General features: G+C 41.8%; 1 protein-coding gene across 1 annotated transcript in view; it reads right to left on the bottom strand.

Moving 5' to 3' along the window:
* Positions 1-1,271: 1,271 nt before the first annotated feature.
* LOC311051847 (BMP/retinoic acid-inducible neural-specific protein 3-like) overlaps positions 1,272-23,742 on the bottom strand; it is a gene marked incomplete at both ends in the record, with an annotated part of 48,899 nt that continues 26,428 nt past the window's right edge. The window contains 5 exons of the mRNA XM_084066512.1: positions 1,272-2,072; positions 2,889-3,231; positions 11,826-12,048; positions 17,465-17,701; positions 18,514-18,619. Of these exons, the coding sequence (XP_083922638.1) occupies positions 1,272-2,072; positions 2,889-3,231; positions 11,826-12,048; positions 17,465-17,701; positions 18,514-18,619 (1,710 nt within the window). The remainder of the gene's footprint in view (positions 2,073-2,888; positions 3,232-11,825; positions 12,049-17,464; positions 17,702-18,513; positions 18,620-23,742) is intronic.

A 23,742-nucleotide genomic window follows, 5' to 3' on the forward strand; every position in this document is an offset into this window, starting at 1 on the left:
GGCCTTTTACTTGTAACAGAGTACTTCTACATGGTGGTATTGATACTTTAAGTAAAAAAAAAACAGTATTTTTTCCACCACTGAAGAAAACACAGAAGAGCCCCCCTTTACACAAACGACGAAAACAATGAAAGGAATTCCAACATCATGGGGTCTGTTGTAACATGATATTTTAATAACAATTTATCTACAAAAACTTGACTGACACCACTGTATTCTGGTCTTCATGGAAAGTGCACTGTCACTGAAGCAAAAAGAACATATCAAAATCACATACAAACAGACTGCACCATGTTTATCTTAGAACGTCCATTCAACGTGGCCTTGGTAATAGTTACAGTATAAATGAGCAGAGGGTCATTTTTCAACAGGATGGTTCATCTTGATGTTGCTTAAATCTGAATTTCTACGGTATTTTTTTTATCTTGTTAAACGTGTTCTGGTGTAAACAATAGGCTCTCTACGCACAGCAGCCATATTGGAAAGAAATTGGGCCTCTTCCTTACTTCCTTCACAGGTTTTACCAATGATACTAATGAAGGCTTTTTTACATTTCATGTAGCACAGTGGTTCTCAAACCTTTTAATTTCAAGGACCCCCATAACTCTGAGAGTGTACAAATGGAACCAAATGGACCCTTGCGGGTCCATTTGGTTCCATTTGTACACTCTCAGAGTTACACACCCGCAAGGGTGTCCATTTGGAAACCCCTCAAGGAACCATGAGGGTCCCTGGACCACACTTTGAAACCCACTGGTGTAGCAGAGTGTTTCCAGTGAGCCAACATGCGCAATATCAGCACCCTGACTCTGTTTGACCAGAATGGAACAAGAGCCTTCATTAGTATCATTGGTAACACCTGTGAAGGAAGTATAAGAAAAGAGGCCCAATTTCTCTCCAAAACGGCTGCTGTGCATATAGAGAGCCGATTGTGTTTCTTGTCTTGCTGATCCGACTATTATTCGATGGCACGTACGGCACTTGTACTTTATGTGTTTTGCCACAGAAAAAAACCCAAACAATCAGATCAGTACATTCTACCAACTGCGCACAAACAACTGCTGGTTCTTTTCCAAAGTAACCAAACGGTTTGGTGATAAAAGTAATCCATTGGACATCCATTGGGTCATCATAGCACGACTGTACCCACCCCCCCGTCCTCCTCCCCGTATCCAGAATGGGTATCGGACCCCTCATCCATCAGCGGGGGCCATTGACATTCCAGAACCCCCCCCCCTCCCTCCCTCCTCCCCTCCCCTCATAAGCAGCCGTTAACTGCACAGCTTGGTGGTCTCGTAATCCAGGGAGTTCGGCAGGCGCGAGCTGAAGGCCTGCAAGGAGGCGTGGATGCGGACCACGTCGCTGGCGGTGAGTTTGAGCCGGTGGCGGAGGAGACAGGCGAACAGGTCCAGCCTCTGCTGGCCGGGAGGGGACAGCCGGTTCACCCGGTCCCGGATCTCCAGCAGCTGGAGCATGGCCGTGTCCTGGGAGCCCTGCGTGTACGGGTAGTCCAGCTGCAGGATGAGGTCGCGGATGGCCTCCGGGTCGAAGTGCATGCTGTAGCCGAACACCTGGATGCTGTTGATCTTCATGTAGCCCAGGTTCCGGGCGGGATCCATCATCTCCAGAGGCTCGTAGTAAACGCTGTCGTTGCCCGACGCGGACGACGCCGATGACGACACTCCTCCGCTTTGCACCTTTATCCTGCTCCGAAGGTAGATGTGGATGGTCTCGAAGAAGGTCTTCCACGTGTTGCCCAGCGTGAGCGTCCAGTTGTAGCACTCCAGGGGCAGGTCCAGCTTGGTGGCCTGCCAGTCGGGGAAATTGTTCTCGCTGACGGGGATGTACCAGCTCTCCGAGTGGCTGCCTCCGAACGGGTTGATGTAGAGCGTGAGGACGGGCTCCAGCGTGCTGTTCTTGGTGAGGCAGATCTGCAGGGACACGCCCAGCAGCATGTGGACCAGGTTGGACTTGTACTTGTTGCTCTTCAGCGTCAGCAGCATCCTCTTCCGCCACGACGGGTCGAACCAGCTGTTGAGGCGCATGTCGTTGCTGATGAAAATGGCGTGGACCTACGGGAGGACACACGGACGTGTACACGTGTTAAAACGTATGCCAACAATCCATGCACAAAACCAGAGTTGATTTTGACAGCAGATTTTGATTTAGTTTTAGTCATAGTCTTTTGAATAAAATTCCATTTAGTTTTAGTCGTATTTTAGTCATCTGAAATGTTTTAGTTTTTGTGTGGTTTTAGTCGACTAAATTGACAGTTGATTTAGTCGACTAAAATGTATTTTGGCGGTGCCTTGATGCCGTCGTAATGGCTGATTTTACACTTGGTTGCATGCTAAAAAATAGCCGATCTACAAGCTCACAAAACGTTGCAACACCTGAGCGCAACCAAACATAAAATGACTTGTTTTAGTTCTACTGGATCTCTTCTCCACTATAGTCCCTCCCTAAAATTTAGTTTTTATTTGTTGACGAAATTCTCAATATATTTAGTCTTAGTTTTAGTCATCGTAGCTTAGTTTTCGTCAGTGAAAAAAGGTAGTTTCATCATAGTTTTAGTCGACGAAATCAACGCTGCACAAAACTGCACACAAACATATTGGTTATTATGGAAAAGCCGAGAACACGCCTCAGGCCTGTAATACAGCTTACTGATATAACTAAATTTGGAGAACGTACATTGGGGAGGCTTTAGTTCCTCCAGTGGCAGGCTGGCAGTCTAAGGCTTTTATAGCTGCTGAGCACTCAGCTCCCATGTGTAAATGAGTGTGTGCCTCTATTCCCCAAGGCTATTGTTGGGGGGGTGAAAAGATAACTCAAGCTCTCACAGACAGGCCTTACATTGTAAAACAAAAAGGGCAAATAAAACCCACCTCTAGCCTGCGGTCAGCTCTCTGCAGTAGGTAGCGTAGCTCCAAGTCCTGCAGGTCCGTCTCGAAGCCCAGGTAGTTCTCCGTGGAGTCGGCCACCATGGGCCGGCAGGCCCCCTGCGTCAGCGCGAACCCCGGGTTGCAGCTCCCGCAGCGCGTGCGGTTGTCCGGGGCGCAGGCGGCGCAGCGCGGGCCCTCCCCGACGGAGCAGGGCGGAGCCAGCTGACACGGGCTGTGCTCGTACTGGCAGCTGCAGCTGTGGAGCTCCTCGGAGAACGTGCCCAGTTGGTTGTTCTCCGAGCAGTACAGGAGAGACTGGAAGTGGCTCAGCCAGTACGACTGAGGCCTAAGGGGAGGAAGGAAGGAAGGAAGGGGGGAGAAAGAGATGGGGGGAGGTCATTAGATTGGCTATTAACCCATTCAATCCGGGATACGCGTCTGTGTCGTTTTACGATTTCTTTGGCTGTTGCTATGAGCTTGTACTGTAGATCTGCTAATTATGGGGAAAAAAAAACTAAAAATGTGTGCAAATCTTTGAATATATATATATATTTTAAAGCGAACATTTGTAACTCAAATCTTTGCTTCTGGGGGTCCCTGGAACAAAATATTTTGAGACGGGGGTCCGTGGCCAAATACGTATCTAAAAATGTAACGTTTTCTAAATCCCAACAGTATGTTGCTAGATCAGTGATGCTCCAACTTTTCCATGTCAAGGACACCCCAAAATTATATGTATTTGGCCGCGGACCCCCATCTCAGTGAGTGCCGCACTAGCTTGTAGATCTGCTATTTTTCTGCAATGTTTTGGAACTAAATATTTTAAAAATGTTGGCTTTGAAAATATATATACTAAAGATTTGCAAAAATGGTCAAGATTTTTCTAAAATAGCAGATGAGCTTGTATATCTGCTATTTTTGAATAGCCAAAGAAAAGACACACACGCGTTCCCGGTCTTAATGTATTAAACATGGCACACTGGAGGGTAAACTTCTGGCTACCATGGGATGTAGTTTCCACAAATCAAGATGAGGAATGTGCTGTAATAGTGAAGACAGAATGTGTATGAGGGAGAGAGAGAGAGGGAGGAGAGAACAAGGGAGAAACATAGCCGTATATTAGACAGACAGAGAGAGAGAAACATAATATATCTATGATGTCTTACGATCAGGTTGTGACATACAGTACAGTGGGAATATGGTTAGTTAAAAAGTTTGGTGCAGCTGTGCAGGGCTCTTAGAGATAATGCATAAATCTATGGGATTGGAGTTTGATTCCTGTCTGGAGCGTTTTATTTGCTGTGATCCCTTTGCACTTCTAATATCTTTACAACTGCAGGCAGCTGGCTTCTTTTAAAGAGAATGGAAAAATAAACTTTGATGATGGTGTATTGTGTGTGTTAACACATTGTTTGCCAAGATATTAAACATAGTTTTCTATCCCCTTGCCAGCGTATAATTACCTCATTCCGATGATATTTGAAACGCCGTGGAACCGACATTGTGTCCCAAAAACACCAAACAAAATAGTCCCCGTGGGTTAGCGGAGGGATCTGTGTATCCATAGGAACGACAACGTTCCAACCGCGATCCACCATTTTGGGGCTTCGGCCCGCTGAAAACTAGTGGTTTTCAATGCAAAAAAAAAAGAAACTGAGTTACAGCTGTTTTTCTGAAAAGCGGATGGCTTCCTGTTTTTTTTGTAACGACATCACATCCACATTCTACTTCTTTGAGTGACGATCGATCATTCCAAAGCTGTGTTAGGTCGCCCCTTGTGGAATTTTCCCCAAAAAATAATCAGTTGGCCTGTTTTGAGACCAATTTACAGAAAACCCCAGATATGCTGTGAAAGCCTGAGTATTCAAACTGGGGTATTTTTGGGGATAGAAGAGAGGTAGGGGAGACCAAAAACACACAAAAGAAGGAAAAGTTAAAAATCATGGTGTAGTCCCTTTAAAGCTGTGCTATAAGACAATGTCTTTTGTATTATGTTTAAGGAATCCTGTCTCTCAATCCTGTTGGCATGTGTTTAAACCCATTAAGACCTGGAACGCATCTGCGTCACTTTAGATTTCATTGGCTATTCAAAAATAGCAGATCTACAAGCTCATAGCGCGGCACCGAGTGCCGCGCTATGAGCTTGTAGATCTGCTATTTTTGAAAAATCTTGAAAAATATATGTTTTTATTTTTTTCAAAAAACTGTTAGGATTTAGAAAACATTTTTAAGAATCGCCTCAGGTCTTAATGGGTTAAAGGTTAGAGGAACATGTTAATGCACTGAAAGGTATCCCTGATTTTAATATGAAATCCTGTAAAGTTAAATGTGGGTGAGGGGGATGAGGAAGAAAGGCCTAAACCTAAACCCTGCTTTAAAAAAGCCTCTACAGACCAAGCTCTGCCAGTAGGCAGGAGCTATAGCAACCATTACAAATGAATGGATGTCTGTCATCTTAGCAATCGTGACGTTCTTTTTGCCAGAATGAGTACGCTCCATAAAATATTTGTGTCTGTGAACAGTGCCTGCAAGTTTTGCTTGCGCTTTCTTTCTCTCTCTTTCTCTCTCTCTCTCTCTCTCTCTCTCTCTCTCTCTCTCTCTCTCTCTCTCTCTCTCTCTCTCTCTCTCTCTCTCTCTCTCTCTCTCTCTCTCTCTCACTCACTCTCACTGTCTGTCTCTGTCTCTCTCTCACTCTCACTGTCTGTCTCTGTCTCTGTCTCTCTCTCTCTCTGTCTGTCTCTCTCTCTCACTGTCTCTGTCTCTGTCTCTGTCTCTGTCTCACTCTGTATCTCACTCTCACTCAAACATACATTAACCACTTCAGCCCTATTTTATACCTAGGCTATTTGAAAATAGCCGATCTACAAGCTCACAACGCGCGCGACACGTTGTGAGCTTGTAGATGGGCTATTTTCAAAGATATTAGTACTTTTACTTTTGGTACTATAAGTACATTTTGATACCAATAACGTTGTACTTTTACTCAAGTAAATTTTGAATACAGGACTTTTGCTTGTAACAGAGTGCAGTATTTACAGTCTCTCTCTCTCTCTCTCTCTCTCTCTCTCTCTCTCTCTCTCTCTCTCTCTCTCTCTCTCTCTCTGCCTCACTCTATCTTCATCTCTTTGTGTATTGCTGTCCAAATAATGCTTCCAGTTGGCACTGGGCAAAATACGAGTGAAAAATGCTCTCCCTTCTTAACGAGTCCCACCGCCACCGATTCAACATACTGGGTGATCAGGCCCCACACTAAATGCCTGGCTACCAGCGATGGTGTGATTCACACTGTGAAACATACCGACCGATCTTCAAAGCCTTTGGTGTGTAACACACCAACAGGCCTTAACACCCACTATATCGAAACACCTTTGATAAAGATGGACGCCCACACAAGACATACTGCCTGTACTTGGTTAGATATCGGGTGCGATTGAGCATGTGTGTTGTAGACCACACAGTAAAATCCATGTTGATTTATCTCAGAGTCATGTACATGTGGGTCCATTTGGTTCAATTTATGCACTCTCTGATTTAACCCATTAAGAACGGCAACGCATCTTTGTCATTTTTAGATTTCTTTTGGCTATTTTTTTTTTATCGTGGAAACTGTGTGCAAATCTTTGAATATATATGTTTTTAAAGCGAACATTTTTACTCAAATCTTTGTCTCTGGGGGATCCCTGGAACAGCATATTTTGGAATGGCGGTCCGCGGCCAAATACATATAACTGTGGGGGTCCTTGACATGAAAAAGGTTTGAGAACCACTGATATTATAGCAACATAAGTTCTTTAAAAAAACTTGTTAGGAGAAGACATTTGTAGAATCCTCAGAAGCAAGGTTTTGAGTTAGAAATGTTCGCTTACATGTTGGTGAAAGGGCCTACTCTGTGTGGAGTTTGCATGTTCTCCCCGTGTCTCCTAGGGTAGTTAATACCCTCACAAAAACATGTAGTAATCCTGGTCGCTATACCGCCTCCCCCATGACAGCCGGGGCGCCTGATGGAGGGGAAGGGAACTGGTTGGAATAACGTGTTCCTTCCACGCGCTACGTCCAACCAGGGAAACTCCCCCCTGTCAGGTGACAAGAAGGTCAGTTGGCTCTCATGCACTGAAGGAAGCATGAGCTCGGCCCTGGCCTCCCTAGCTGTGGGGGACTGGTGTAGCGCTGGTGTAGGGCTGGTGTAGCGCCCAGGATCACTTAGGAAATTGGCACCGGGTGAAAAAAATGGGTTACAAAAATCGCGGGATAAAAATTATTTTAAGAAAAGAAATGTTCGCTTAAAAAATATATATATTCAAAGATTTGCACCAATTACCCACGATTTCCCCCCAAAAATTGCAGATCTACAAGCTCGTAGTGCGGCACTCGGTGCCGCGCTACGAGCTTGTATATCTGCAATTTTTTTAATAGCCAAAAAAATTACACACAGATGCGTTCCCGGTCTGAATGGGTTAAATTAACACTTAGCATTTTACCGAGCGCTAGCTCTTCTGCACCAGCTCCCCTTAACTACTCCCCCAGGCAATTATAGTAAATAACAATAATGCTCTTACTCATCTCGCGTCAGTATATGAGCATAATTGCACTGTAACAGCAATGGATTTTCCATTTTAATTAGCAGTTTAATTGTCGCGTAATGAGAAGATGTAATGACGGGATGAAACCGCAAACTGCTGTTTGAAGCAGCTCTTTATACCAACTATGCAACTATGGAGTGTGTGTGAGGCGGAGAGGGGGAGATGGGTGAAGCAGAATAGTGCGTTGTGCTTCCCAATAGTCTCTATGCATAGCAGCCATATTGGAAAGAAATTGGGTCTCTTCCTTACTCCCTTGAGTCCCTTCACAGGTGTTACCAATGATACTAATGAAGGCTCTGTTCCATTTCATGTAGCACAGTGGTTCTCAAAGCTTTTAATTTCAAGGACCCCCATAACTCTGAGAGTGTACAAATGGAACCAAATGGACCCGTAAGGGTCCATTTGGTTCCATTTGTACACTCTCAGAGTTACACACCTTTTTAAGGGGCAATTTGGAACCCCGTCAAGGAACCATAGGGGTCCCTGGACCACAATTTGAGGCCCACTGGTGTAGCAGAGTGTTTCCAGTGAGCCAAAATGCACAATATCAGCACCCTGACTCTGTTTGACCAGAATGGAACAGAGCCTTCATTAGTATCATTGGTAACACCTGTGAAGGAAGTAGGAAGAGGCCCCGATTTCTCTCCAAAATGGCTGCTGTGCATAGAGCCTATGACTAGTGTACATGCCTGCCTGTTTTTACACATGAAACGTGTCATGTTGAAGGTGGAGTAAATATGTTTTTGGTCAAAACACAATATTTTTTTGTTTAAAAGTTCTATATTCTGACAGTAATCATTGCTAGAGCGTTTGTTCAATAACATGGGTCTCCTTTTTCAGGTGGGTCACCAATGTCATTCAATTGGGAGAGAGAGAACCCATAATCAGCTTCAAATTGGTAACGTTCCACAATCTAATTGTTGTCTGCTAAATGTTTGTCTTTGTTTCATCACTTCCAATGTTTATCCTGTATCCTGTTTCATCCTAATTGGATGAAATTGGTATGCCGAGTCCCGAGTCGTCCCCACCTGAACCGTATTTTCTGTTTACTAAAGAGAATCAGCGAGACCCCTGTTACTGAACAAACACTCAATACTATAGAGCAGGGGTCTTCAACGTTTTCAGCCCAAGGACCCCCTAGCTGAGAGAGAGATGAAGCAGGGACCCCCTCTATATTGTATAAAATTGTGTTTCAGATTAAACTTCTCTTTTTTCCCTCTACTCCTATACCTATTTGCCAAAAATAGCCGATCTACAAGCTCTCAACGCCTCGCAGCGCGAGGCGTTGAGAGCTTGTAGATCTGCTATTTTCAGCTAATGTTCCCCTCAGAAAAGGAATTCTAGGGTTCAAGTGGTTAATGTAAAAAAACTAAATCCTATCACACAAAGATTTGGCGGACCCCCTGTAGTAACTCTGAGGACCCCCTAGGGGTCCCGGACCCCCTGTTGAAGACCCCTGCTATAGAGTGCTATACAGTCCATAGCAGGGGTTGGCAACCTTTTTGACATGAAGTGCCATGTTTTTATTGTCTTGATAGTCAGCATGCCATATCAACATTAAGTTTAAATATGACACCACATCAAAATGAAATATTTCCAACAGATTTTGTTTGTCCATAAATATAGCAACCTTTTTTTATTCTTTGTTTTGAAATATTTGCTTTCACATCAGCACATTGTAATAAATATTAGACTCAAGCAAGACTAGAGCAATAACCCACTTACGTATCTCCCAGACTCCCTCCACAGTCAGAGTTTGAATCAATGTAGAATTATGCAGGATGACATTTGCATACAAATGTGAGGGGACTTTTACTTTATTTTAAACAAAAAAATCTCTCTCTCACACTTATGCCAGTGTGCCAATGATTACCCTTCTCTGTGCCAATGTTGCCACCCGTACCTATGGTTACCTACGCCTGGTCTATAGCAATGATTACTGTCAGAACATATAACTATTTAACTCTTATTTCAATAATATCACTTACACCACCTTAACTTCAACATTCAAGTGAATGTAGCATTAGTCACATGAACCTCAACGTCCCTCTTCGAGGCACGTCATAATAGATGAATATTCGGCAGACATTCAGCAAAAGTGGCAGATCTATAGCCTGGTTCTAGACGAATCTGCCATTGCAAAACAAATTGTGATATTAGTCTGGCCATGCCAGGCTAGCAGATCTACAATTATGCGTTGTGAGCTTTTAGATCATTTTCAGAGAAGAGGTTTGGTTTAGAGGGAAAAGGGAGTGGGTCAAGTACAGATCCCTGGGGGAACCCAACAAAGTATACAGTACTGACTACTAAGTGGTCAAAGAATGTGTTATTTTACAATTTAAACAGTTGTAGTACAACTGTTATTTCTTTCAAAAAAGATTGAGATTTACATTTTAAGCAAATGTAAGCACCGATGCGACGCTCACAAGAAAATATTTCTCTCATCGGCTTTAAATAAAAGATATGAAAAACTGAATAAAATATGTATAATTATGCCTAATGGCAAACATTTTCCACACAAAGAGAGCACCATGCATCCTTATCATTATTCAACTTTATAATAGCCAAGTCTGCTGCTTCCCACTGGATTATATTCACTCATAACTGTCATCGCAGAGGAAAAAAGTGCCGTAGCCTCAGGGAGCAAAATCAATCACATTTCTCTCATCTGTCTGTAGTGCTATGCACAGGATGTTAAGGGGGGTGGGGGGCTCTTTTAACCCATTAAGACCTGAAGCCGATTCTAGAAATTCTATACCTTAACAGACGACATCACACTGGTTGCAAGCATCATACTGGTTGCAAACAAAACCCACTCTATCAGGTCTCGCTAGGACGCGCAGCACTAGCCAACACACGAGGGGGTTGGGGTGCGCTGAAACCAGCGCACCCCGAAAAAACAGGTTGAGAATTGATTGCATGAAACAATCACCTGTGCATCCAGTCTCAATGTTGGTAAACAAATAATTGGTCTATATCAGTGGTTCTCAAAATTTTTCATGTCAAGGACGGGTCCCAAAATGATTATGTATTTGACCGCGGACCCCCATCTCAAAATATTTTGTTCCAGGGACCCCCAGAAGCAAAGATTAAAAAATATGTAAAATAATATATATTCAAAGATTTGCACACATTTTCACGATTTTTCAAAAATAGCAGATCTACAAGCTCGTAGCGCGGCACTCGGTGCCGCGCTATGAGCTTGTAGATCTGCTATTTTTGAATAGCCAAAGTGTAAAATAATGCTTTCTTAGCTCAAATCAAAAAATGACACACATGCGTTCCCGGTCTTAATGGGTTAAGAGCGTCCGCATCACTGCCAGGCAAACTGACAAACATTACATTTCTCTATCTCTTTCATCCACATTATGGAATATTCTCCAATTCTGCACCACAATAATAGCACAGATAAACACTGAGTGGTTTGGGGGCAATGACTCTCTGGCTTCCTTTTCCCCTGGTGAGTGTTTGGGATTATCAGATCCAGGGGCCAGTGATTAGAGCGTAATTTGGCAGTGTTGTAAGAGAGAGAGAGAGAGAGAGAGAGAGAGACAGATAGACAGAGAAGGAGATGGAACCTACAGTGGCGTTCACAAATCAAGGCAGTGTTGGAAAAAAGTATCAAATGTTTTACTTTAAGTAACATTACTGCAGTGTAGAAATACTCTGTTGCAAGTAAAAGTAAGGTATGCAAAATTTACTTGAGTAAAAGTACAAAAGTATTGGTATCAAAATGTAATTAAAGTATACCAAAAGTAAAAGTGCTCATTGTGCAGAATGTCCCATTTCACAAGTTCAAAATGTATACAAATCTTTTGAAAATAGCAGATCTACAAGCTCACAATGTGTCACTTCGCAACGCACTGAGGCTTAATCAGGATTTATAGGCCAAGGGTAGGCTGAGAGGTGGACATTGCTCTTGTCTTTGTATGTCTTTATGTATGTATTTTGTATTGTGTTTTGTTTTTCTTGTGTCATGTCAAATGTGTGAACTGTTTATTGTTGCATACATGGCTGCTGGGTCGCAAGACAAATTTCAGTGTGAACTGACAATAAAGTATTATCGTATCGTATCGTATTGTGAGCTTGTATATTGGCTATTTTCAAATTGCCAAAATATATATAAGGCTGAAGTGGTTAATGAATGTTTTGTGATAATAATCGAAATCTGAAAAGTAACTAGTAACTAAAGCTGTCAAATAATTGTAGCGGAGTAAAAGTACAATATTTGCCTCTGAGATGTAGTGGAGTAGAAGTAAAAGGCATTGGAAATTGGTTATACTCCAGTAAAGTAAAAATACCTCAAAATTGTACTTAAGGACAACGCAGGACGTACAGTAACATGGACGCCCAGGCTTACCGTTCTCTGGGCAGGCGAATGTGAGGCTGCCTCTGGCATCTCTTGCTGAGGCTGAAGAGCTTGAAGACGACTCTCTGGGCCCGCCTGAAGAGCACGCGCATGCTGTTCTCCAGCTGCTCGTAGCGCCACTGGAACATGCTGTCCAGCGACCACAGATGCTGAAGGGTCGAGACGTTGAGGAACATGTTCTGGGGCAGCCTCGTGAAGAAGTTCTTGAACTCATCTATACAAAAAAACGACAACAACGAGTGAATAGTTTTACTACTGCATGGGTTCGCTTAATAATATTGAGACCTGAAGCCGATTCTACATGTCTCCTAAATCCTAACAGTTTTCTGAAAAACGTATTTTTCTATATCAGTGGTGCTCGATCTTTTTCATGTCAAGGACCCCCACAATTATATGTATTTGGTCGTGGACCCCCATCAAAATATTTTGTTCCAGGGACCCCCAGAAGCAAAGATTTTAGTTAAAAATGTTTGCTTTAAAAATATATATATTCAGAAGATTTGCACACATTTTCACGATTAAAAAAAAAATAGCAGATCTACAAGCTTGTAGCGCGGCACTCGGTGCCGCGCTACGAGCTTGTAGATCTGCTATTTTTGAATAGCCTAAAGTGTGAAATAATGCTTTTTAGCTCAAATCTAAAAATGAGACCGTTCCAGGTCTCAATGGGTTAAAAACATGCTGTCAAGATGTTATGTTTGAGTAGAACTTGCATTTGACAGGATTATATCTTCAAAAGTACAAACACTTTAACCCATTAAGACCGGGAACGCATCTGTGTCATTTTAGATTTGAGCTATAACCATTATTTCATACTTTGGGCTATTTCTGAAAAATCTTGAACATTTGTGCAAATCTTTGAATATATACATTTTTTAAGCGAACATTTGTAACTCAAATCTTTGCTTCTGGGGGGTCCCTGGAACACAAATATTTAGCAAATGTTCGCTTTAGAAAATATATATTCAAAGATTTGCACACATTTTCTCGATTCTTCAAAAAATAGTGCCACGCTGTGAGCTTGTAGATCTGCTACTTTTTTTTTAAATGCCAAAGAAATCTAAAAACGACACACATGCGTTCCCGAGACGACAGAATGTTTGTTGTCTGGGTGGTGTGCACGTATAGCCTGTGTGTTTGCAAACGATTGGACTTGCAATCATAATGAATATAATTATTTTGTGACCTGTTGAAAGTAAAAAAAAAAAAAAAACGAAATTGCTGGCAGTGGGCAAACACAGACAGAAATAAGTCTGGCAGTGAATGAGTTCAGCATTCATACATAAACAATATTAAAGCCCCATTTATACTGTACTTCCGCTCTTGACTGTATACTGTATGTTCACTGTACGTTCAAAATGCAAGCGACGTGGCAAGTGGCATTGCATTCATTCATAAATGCAAGCAGCAGCTTACAGATGCGTAAGCTTTGTGTGAACGTGCACAAAGACGCTGTAAAATGGGTAGAAGTATCCGTACGTGAATTTAACGACGAGTGTACTGAAAATGAGCCTTCAGCCTTGTGCGTCATACAGCACAGCTGCCAGACTAAAGTGGTTTAAACGAACCGAAATTGCAATACTTAGAGCCCTAGGCTTTCACTAGGGGGGTGAAAGGTGAAAAAAACAAAACATACAGAGACAAACAAATAACAGTAAACAATTTTTTTATGTGAATAGCAAGAAATGAAGTGGATTTTATCCCCCTGAGGGCTGGCGTTAGGTTAGAGGAAAGGCCATGGGGTCACCACAATCTGTATTTTGTATTTGTCATCAATCTACAACAGGCGTAGGCAACCTTGGGCACGGGGTGCCAACGTTGGCACAGAGAAGGGTAATCACTGGCACACTGGCATAAGTGTGGGAGAGATTTTTGGTTTAACCCTTTAAGACCTGAAGCCGATTCTACACGTCTCCTAAATCCCAACACTATTCTGAAAAATGTATGTTTATATATCAGTGGTGCTCAATCTTTTTCATTTCAAGGACCTCCAAAATGATATGTATTTGGCCGCGGACCCCCATCTCAAAATATTTTGTTCCAGGGACCCCCAGAAGCAAAGATTTGAGTTTAAAATGTTCGCTTTAAAAGAATATAAATATATTAATTTGCACATATTTTCTTGATTTTTCAAAAATAGCAGATCTACAAGCTCATAGCGCGGCACTCGTTAAAATAAAGTAAGTAAATTCCCCTCACATCTGTAGCCTACGCAAATTTCATCTTGCACATAATTCTACATTCATTCAAACTCTGAACTCTGACAGCATGGGGAGGAAGTTTGGGAGATACGTAGGTGGGTTATTGCCCTGAGTCTAATGATTATTACAATGTGCTGATGTGAAAGCAAATATTAAAAATTCGATATGGCATGCTGACTATCAAGAAAATAAAAACATACACTCACTTCATGTCAAAAAGGTTGCCGACCCCTGATCTACAATTATATTGTCTCATGTGCAAAAGTTACATTTTGAGGTAAAAGGTCATGAGGCCACTCAAATGCTTAGGGTTCATCCTCCGGGAAGTATAAATGTGTTTGGACAGTTTCATGGCAATATGCCCATTCGTTGTTGAGATATAGATTGTGTGGAACTTCAAATGTTGGCCTTCCGGTGGTGATAGAGGAAAGGTCTTGGGGTCGCCCAAAATCAATAGGGGACATCCTCGAGGACTCAACACATTCCATGGCAATCTAACCTCTATAGTTTTTGTTTCTTTAATTAGTTAGTTAGTTAGTTTGTCTGTTTGTTGGTTGGTTGGTTTGTTGATTTTTTTGTTTGTTTGAGGGGGGAGTAATAACACAATGGTGCAAAAAAATCTATTTTCTGGATGTACTGAATTCCGATTTTTTGAAATATCTTTATGAGAGGAATATACATAAAACAGTACGTGCGCGTTTGAAAGGAAATTGCCATTGAATACGTATTACGTGCTGTTTGTCATTATGAGAGCTCAGGGGTATACAGGAGAACAATGGTATCGGTTTGAGTCACCATTGTTAATCCATGTCTACGTGCTCATATAGTGGCTCCTGACATCACGTTCTTTCTGCTGATGGGGCAGAGTGTGCTGAAAGTCATTGATATCCCCACTGGAGGACATTTTTTGTGACACCTCTGGAATTATGCATTCTGGGCACGCTCCTGCCCTCTTCCCCTCACCCAGCTATTAACCCATTAAGACCGGGAACGCATCTGTGTGTCATTTTTTTCTTCGATTTCTTTGGGCTATACAAAAATAGCAGATATACAAGCGCGCTATGAGCTTGTAGATCTGCTATTTTTTTAAAATCGTGAACATTTGTGCAAATCATCTAATATATATATTTTTCAAAGCGAATATTTCTCTTTGCTTCTATGTTGGGGTCCATGGAACAAAATATTTTGAGATGGGGGTCCGCGGCCAAATACATATCATTTTGGGTGGTCCTTGACATGAAAAAAGTTTGAGAACCACTGATATTATAGTAAAAAAAAAATCCAAAAACTGACATTTGTAGAATACCCCAGAAGCAAAGATTTGATTTAAAAATGTTCACTTTAGAAATATACATATATTCAAAGATTTGCACACATTTTTAAGATTTTTCAAAAAAATAGTAGATCTACAAGCTCATAGCGCGGCACTCGGTGCCGCGCTATGAGCTTGTAGATCTGCTATTTTTTGAATAGCCAAAGAAATCAAAAAATGACACAGATGCGTTCCCGGTCTTAATGGGTTAAAACATAAACTTTGAAAGTAATTGCATTTAGGGATGTTTCAGCCATATTTGAAGGAGCGGAATAAAAGGCACTTTTTTAGATTTTTACCTGAGTAATAATAGCCAAGGCATGGTGACCGAGCACAGCAATAATAACCAAACATTATGCTAAGTGCTTCCATTCAAACTCTCGTTTCTGCCGTGATGTGAAAAGCTGGACCGGCAATAAATGGCTTTTTATAGAAGATTAATCTGCTGCAGACATATTGTAAACTACCTGAGCCGAACGCTGTTGATTTTTTTTTAATCCGGTGCCGTCAGAGACCTTGATTTGCTACATGCAGATACTGTAGTGTGTGCCAGGATTGTGTCCAGAGATTCACGGCCCGCCATTACAGTTTACAGGCCATTGTCTATAAATCAAAGTCTAGGGGGGGTGGGGGGGAGCACACGCTGTGGATCCCTACGGCAGATTTAACCGTGCGGAATATTATAAAACACTTTAATTCATTCTCACACTTTTTTTTATGAATTATTTATTTCTTTAAATCCTATGCCCCTCCGTTTGAAGATATAGACGGGTTTCATGTTTGTAAACATTGAGAGGATATGACCGCGCAGAGGAGGGGGTAAGCCTATGGGTGCGTTTGGAAATTACGCACCGGAGCACACTCGCCTATTAGTTTGTATTGGCCAGTGCGCTCACTGCCGCTCAGGGCTGTATTTTCGAACGCGCCTTTCCCCCAGGCATGCGCAGATTGCGCATTCTGCTCTGTGATGACGTCGCTCGGAAACCCGTCTATAGTATGAATTGCAATCTCCGGTGACGTTAAGTGGGACTTTAGTCGGGAATCTTTTATAAAAACATCTTAGAAAACCTTTACTTTTTTGAGTGGTGCCAACCACTCCTACATTTGACTTTGTCCGTGTGTCCGTATGTCCGTCCGTATGTCCGTCCGTATGTTTGAGCATGGCTGATTGGTCAAGCTTCACGTGACACGTGAAAATATGTTGTCACGTGTCACGTGACAACATATTGTTGCTGATTGCAACACAAGGATGCAACCAGTTACACTTTCAAAGGCACCACTCTCTTCACACTGGGTGTGATTTTTAGCGGCGCTAGCCGCTCTATACCTTTAGGTATATATTTTTTTATTCCACGATTTTTATAACCCATTTTTTCACCCATGGCCAATTGCCTAAGCTGTAATCCTGGGCGCTACTCTCCCTCTGCCAGCCTGGGGAGAGCCCCTAACTGAGCTCATGCTTCCTTCAATGCATGAGGAGTGAGTAGGACGTATAGCGCGTAGAAGGAACATGTTATTTCAGCCAGTTCCTTTCCCCTCCATCGGGGGAGGCAGTATAGACCAGGATTACTGCATGTTTTTTTAGAGGGTACCTACCTACCCTAGGGCAGTGGTTCTCAAACTTTTTCATGTCAAGGACCCCCAAATTGACACTTATCAGCCCGCGGACCCCCATTTGAAAATATATGCTAAGGACCCCCATAAGAGAAGATTTTCACGGCACTATAGCAGTGATTTTCAACCATTTTAATTTCAAGGACCCCCAGTTTGACATGTATAAGGCTACGGACCCCCATTTAATGGCATTTCTATCTCTGAGACCCCAAGAAAACCTATGTTAATTTAACTCTCAGAGTGTACAAATGGAACCAAATGGACCCGTCAGGGTCCATTTGGTTCCATTTGTACACTCTCAGAGTTACAGACCCATAAGGGTCAAACATTGTTCCTAACTATTTATCATTTAGCTGGGGACCCCCTGGTATCCCCTCAAGTACCCCTGGGGGTCCCCGGACACCACTTTGAGAACCAATGCCCTAGGGGACACGGGGAGAACATGCAAACTCCACACAGAAAGGCCCTTTTGCCAACCCCATAACAAAAAAAAGACCTTTTACCTGAGTCCTCGAACTCCTTGTAGAGGATCCCCCAGGTCTCGGTGATCCTCTGCAGGCTCTCCTCCATGGCCTGGATGTCCATGTAGGGGCAGTTGCACTCGGGGAACTTGGGGTCACACTTGCACCAGCAGTCCGTGTCTCTGCAGACAAACGCTCCCTCTCCATTGCAGGCGATGTAGCTCAGAGCGGCTTGAACGAATCCTTCTTTCAGGTAGTCTGGCAGGATCACCTGCAAGCCTGTAACGTAGAGCACCAAGGTTATAATGCAAAACTTGTAGAGTGAAAGTGGGTGGTGTATTAGTGTCATTCAGTGGTGGGAAAAGTAATAATAATAATAATGAATTGCATTTGTATAGCGCTTTTCCAAGTGCTCAAAGCGCTTTACAATGTTTCATTCATTCAATGGTTCATTCATTCATACAGGTCATACAAGTACTCAAATGTTTTACTTAAGTAAGAGTATCAATGCTGCAATGTAGACATACTTTATCACAAGTAAAAGTCCCGAATTAAAAATTGACTTGAATAAAAGTACAAAAGTAGTGGTATCAAAATGTACTTAAAGTATTAAAAGTACTGAAATGTTCGAAAATACAAGCTCACAACGCACCGCGTTGTGACGCGTTGTGAGCTTGTAGATCGTCTATTTTCAAATAGCCTAGGTATAAAATAGGGCTAAAGTGGTTAATGTATGTTTTATAATGTAATAATTTATTTAATTGTAGTGGAGTAAAAGTACAATATTTTCCTCTGAGATGTAATGGAGTAAAAGTACTATAATTGTACTTAAGTATAGTACTTAAGTAAATGTACTTAGTTACTTTCCACCACTGTGTAGTGTCATTATACTGCTGGGCTTGACGTACTACACAACTTACTAACATACTTCATATTAAATCTTACATTTAATAAAGTCAAAACTTTTAGCTAAGCTCTTTCTGACATTTCTGGAGATCACAAGCACAAGCAATATCATGTTCTCTTTTCCCAAGTAGCACATGTAATACTCAAAGGTTAATGAAACAAAAATTGTAAAACATGAGACGAACCTTGTAGCTGAACTTTGTTTTCAGGGCTTTGAACCAGCACAGAACTAACAGAATCAAGGTTGTCATAGTTACTGCATCCAAGAGGGCCTGTTCGAGTCTCTGTCACCTGGGCAACGACAAATACACAGATTTAATTTATAAATTCAGAGAGAGAGAGAGAGAGAGAGAGAGAGAGAGAGAGAGAGAGAGAGAGAGAGAGAGAGACTATGATATATATCAGGGCCAGGGGTCTTCAACGTTTTCAGGCCAATGACCCCCTAGCTGAGAGAGAGATGAAGCAGGGACCCCCTCTATATTGTATAAAAGTTTGTTTTTTTTTACTTAGTCTGCTCTTTCTTCCCACCACACCTATAGCCTCTTTGCCAAAAATAGCCGATCTACAAGCTTGTAGATCTGCTATTTTCGGCTAATGTTCCCCTCAGAAAAGGAATTCTATGGGTTCAAGTGGTTAATGTAAAAAAAAAAAAAATCCTATCAGACAAAGGTTTGGCGGACCCCCTATAGTAGCTTTGAGGACCCCCTAGGGGTCCCGGACCCACTGTTGAAGACCCCTGCTATATATGATCGTATAGAAACAAGATGCATGGGTGCCTTCTTTAGTCCCATCAATGAGTCATTTGCATAAAGTGCACTGTCTTCTTTAAAGACATTCTGAGAGAGAAAGATGGCTGCTATTTCCTCTCCTCTGTGAAGCGGCATGGATCAAAAGCTCATCTCTTTGTTTCCTATAGTCACTGACTGAAGACATTTGCATTGACCTTTCCTTTGAGAAGTCCCGCTCCAGCAAAGCATCTTCTCACTTAACCCATTAAGACCGGGAACACATCTGTGTGTCATTTTAAGATTTCTTTGGGCTATTCAAAAATAGCAGATATACAAGCTCATAGTGCGGCACCGAGTGGATCCGAGCTATGAGCTTGTAGATCCGCTATTCTTTTTGTTTTAATCGTGGAAACTTTGCAAATCTTTGAATAATATGTTTTAAAACGAATATTTTTAACTCCGATCGGTGCTTCTGGGGGTCCCTTGAACAACATGTTTTGAGATGGGGGTCCGCAGCCAAATACGTATCATTTTGAGGGGGTCCTTGACACAGAAAAGTTTGAGAACCACTGATATAGCAACATACGTTTTTTAAGAAAACTGTTGGGATTTAGAAGACATCGAAATTCAGTATAATTCCCAGAATTCCCATATTTGAGAAATATTTGCTTTAAAAAAATACGTATATTCAAAGATTTGCACAAATGTTCACGATTTTTCAAAAATAGCAGATATGCAAGCTCATAGCGCGGCACTCGGTGCCGCGCTATGAGCTTGTATATCCGCTATTTTTGAATAGCCAAATAAATCTGAAAATGACACAGATTCTCGCCCGATCTAAATGGGTTAATTTGCAATAAGAGATCTCATTTCAACACCTGTGCTGTGGCATGGTGCGGCAACTAAACCGTCTCTCTCTGTGTGGGTGTGGGACGGACATATTGTGTCCCATGATCCGTCCTGATCAGCCCTGTCAGAGGACAGTTGGTGTAAAGTGGCAGATGGATGAGGCGAGACAATGAGGGTCAGGCCATCAGTAACACAATCATAGAGGACTGACGGGTGATTTATAGCTGTGTTGCCAGTGTCGCGCACCTATAAAATAGACGATCTACAAGTTCACGATGACTCGCAGATACGGCGCGTTGTGAGCTTGTAGATCTGCTTTTTTCAGCAGCGGTGGAAAAAGTACTCAAATGTTTTTTACCTAAGTAAAAGTATCAATATCGCAATGTATACATACTCTGTTACAAGTAAAAGTCCGGAATTAAAAATGTGCTTGAGTAAAAGGACTTAAAGTACCAAAAGTAAAAGTACTAAAATGTTTGAAAATAGCAGATCTACAGTACAAGCTCACAACGCGAGCTTATAGGGCTAAAGTGGTTAATGTATGTTTTATAATATAATAATGTATATCTGCAAAGTAACTAACTAAAGTTTTTAAATAATTGTAGTGGAGTACAAGTACAATATTTGCCTCTGAGATGTAGTGGAGTAGAAGTAAAAGTACTGAAAAATGGAAATACTCCAAGTAAAAATACCTCAAAAGTGTACTGAAGAACAGTACTTGAGTAAATGTACTTAGTTACTTTACACCGCTTATTTTCAGTGTGCGACATGGCATGCAACAAGGTATATATAAATCAGGCATAAGGCAATAATAAATTGTATGTTGAAAGCTCTGGATGGAAATCCTCAATCAAACTCTGGACCCAGAGGGATGGTGTTACATTATTGCGAGTCAAAATGAAGGAAAAAGGAAAACGGGAGGCCCTTACATCTTCTTATAAACCTCTTGTGTGTCTGATGTGGGCATATACGGTATGGCATGATATGAATGTGAGGAAATATATGCCGATATGAGGCATTATTTGATAAACCCTATGATACGCTATATGGGGAAAATACTGACTGACAAGCAGAATATTCAATTTCCGCTTTGTATAGCAGCTGTTATTCATTGAGGATGCATTCTGGTAGATTACAAAATACCTAATGGGACATTATTGGACACCTGTGCGTCGGTACACGGCTATTTGAGGCATACAGTATCGAGGCAAAGGCTGCAAAGGCTCCATTTTGTTTGTGTACCAGTTCTTGTTTGTTGACATACTGTATCAAAGTAGAAGGAAGCATGAAGATGGTATAAAAAAGAAGATTGTTTCAGGACTAAGATGAGGTTTGAAAGCATGTTAACCCATTAAGACCTGAGGCCGATTCTACAAATGTCTTCTGAATCCTAACAGTTTTTGAAAAAAAAACATATGATGCAATATCAGTGGTGCTTTTTCATGTCGAGCACCCCCAAAATTATATGTAGTTGGCCGCCGACCCCCATCTCAAAATATGTTGTTCCAAGGACCCCAAGAAGCAAAGATTTGAGTTAAAAATGTTCCCTTTAAAAATATATATATTCAAAGATTTGCACAAATTGTCATGTTTTTTTCAAAAAGATCTACAAGCTCGTAGCGCGGCACCGACGAGCTTGTAGATGTGCTATTTTTGAATAGCTCAAAGAAATCCAAAATGACATGGCATTGCATTAGGCTTTTTGTCTCCAGCCTTACAACCTGCTGTGGGCACAGATCCTGTAAAAAAAAACCCTGATGATTTGACCATATTGGACAGACAGAGGAGAGGACTGCGGGTTGTCTAGCGAAAGCACATACAATATGGACATATCCTCCCGCTCTTTCCCTGCGATAATAGAGGGAGAGGAAGGAATCAATCGGGGTCTTGAGGGCGGAAACATAAAAATGCAATAGCCTGAGCCATAATGAGAGCCACAATACAATACTAGGCTCTCCCTGGGTACCAAAATAAAACAAGAAACCCAGAGTGCGGCTCCGATCCCCGCTGTCTCTCCTCATTCAAGTGCGTCGCTCCTTCATGTTCCATCATTTCTGTGTCAGACACAAACTGGCAACAATAGAATCAGGTGGGGGAAATATCAACATCGATTTAGCTCGGGAAATTGTCAAATGATAACAGAAGTGATCCCTGCCGCTCTCGAACAGCCATTTCTCATTGTACAAACAAGTTACGACGGTAACCCGAACGCTGGCTCCACGCGGAAGCACCGTGACTTCTTAGCGATAGCCCCGATTTCCACAAACAACCGGCGGGCGTATATTACAGCAGTAACAGGCTTTTCCTTCTGAAATTAGCTCTTTGATTCTCCCCTCTTACATGGGGGGCGGCCACGGGGGCCTTGTCCTTATTCAGTGGTGGAAGAAGTACTCAAATATTTTACTCAAGTAAAAGTAGCAATACCGCAATATAGAAATACTCTGTTACAAGTAAAAGGCCTGTGTTCCAAAATGTCACTTGAGTAAAAGTACAAAGGTATTGGCATCAAAATGTACTTAAAGTACAAAAAGTAAAAGTACTGAAATGTTTGAAAATAGCAGATCTACAAGCTCACAACGCGTCGCGATGCGACGCGTTGTGAGCTTGTAGATCGGCTATTTTCAAATAGCCTACGTATAAAATAGGGCTGAAGTGGTTAATAATGTTTTATAATATAATCATTTATATCTGCGAAGTAACTAGCAACTAAAATTTTCAAATAATTGTATTGGAGTAAAAGTAACAATATTCGCCTCTGAGATGTAGTGGAGTAGAAGTGAAAGTACCGAGAATAGGAAATACCCCAGTACTACACCAGTAACAGGCTTTTCCCTTCTAAAATGAGCTCTTCGATTCTCCCCTCTTACATGGGGACGGCATAGCCACGGGGGCCTTGTCCTTATTTGCCCCGCACTTGCTCCCTAAACTTGTCCAATTTCACATTTGCAGAGTATTAGCCGCTCAGCTGTTGTTTTGTTCGGCCTATTTTCGGTAGCGCAACACCGCCACGCGATTAACCCATTAAGACCTGAGGCCCATTCTAAAAAGGTTTTCTGAATATTTTTTTTTTACTTAAGAAATATAAAAATATAAAAATACAAAAATACAAAAATGAAAAAATATAAAAATATAAAAATACAAAAATGTAAAAATACAAAAATATAAAAATATAAAAATACAAACATAAAAATACAACCATTTAAAAATATATAAAATATAAAAAATAAAAAAATCACAAATATCTCAAAATATGTTGTTCCAGAGATTCCGAGAAGCAAATATTTGAGTTACAAATGTTCGCTTTAAAAGTATATATTCAAGGATTTACACAAAATCTTCCAGATTTTTCAAAAATAGCAGATCTACAAGCTCATAGCGTGGCACTCGGTGCCGCGCTATGAGCTTGTATATCTGCTATTTTTGAATATAGCCCAAAGAAATCTTAAAAGGACACACAGCTGCGTTCCCGGTCTAAATGGACTAAAGCATAAATCGGGGCATTACTCCTCCCGGTGAAGGAGGAGGTGAGCCTCCAACTCGTTGCTGCTGCTCCCCACATGTCAGTCACGCCAGATGACTGCCACTGGAGCATGAAAGCCATCTCTCTTTCTCTCTCTCCCTCGTTTTCTCTCGCAGCTACATAAACCCCCCCCCCCAATTCTCCTAGGAACGAAGACAGACAAAGCCCTCTCTGCCTCTTTACCTTATACCTCAGACGTGCTCCACCTCTGCTCCAATAGTCTATATCCAACCCCAATACCCACTATCTTTGATACTCTTTGATTCTCAATCTGTTTAAAACACAGAGATGAATGGCCAGGGGTTCCAGACATTTTC

The sequence above is a fragment of the Gymnoscopelus microlampas genome, assembly GCF_963454915.1.
Source record: "Gymnoscopelus microlampas genome assembly, chromosome: 9".
Classification (NCBI taxonomy): domain Eukaryota; kingdom Metazoa; phylum Chordata; class Actinopteri; order Myctophiformes; family Myctophidae; genus Gymnoscopelus; species Gymnoscopelus microlampas.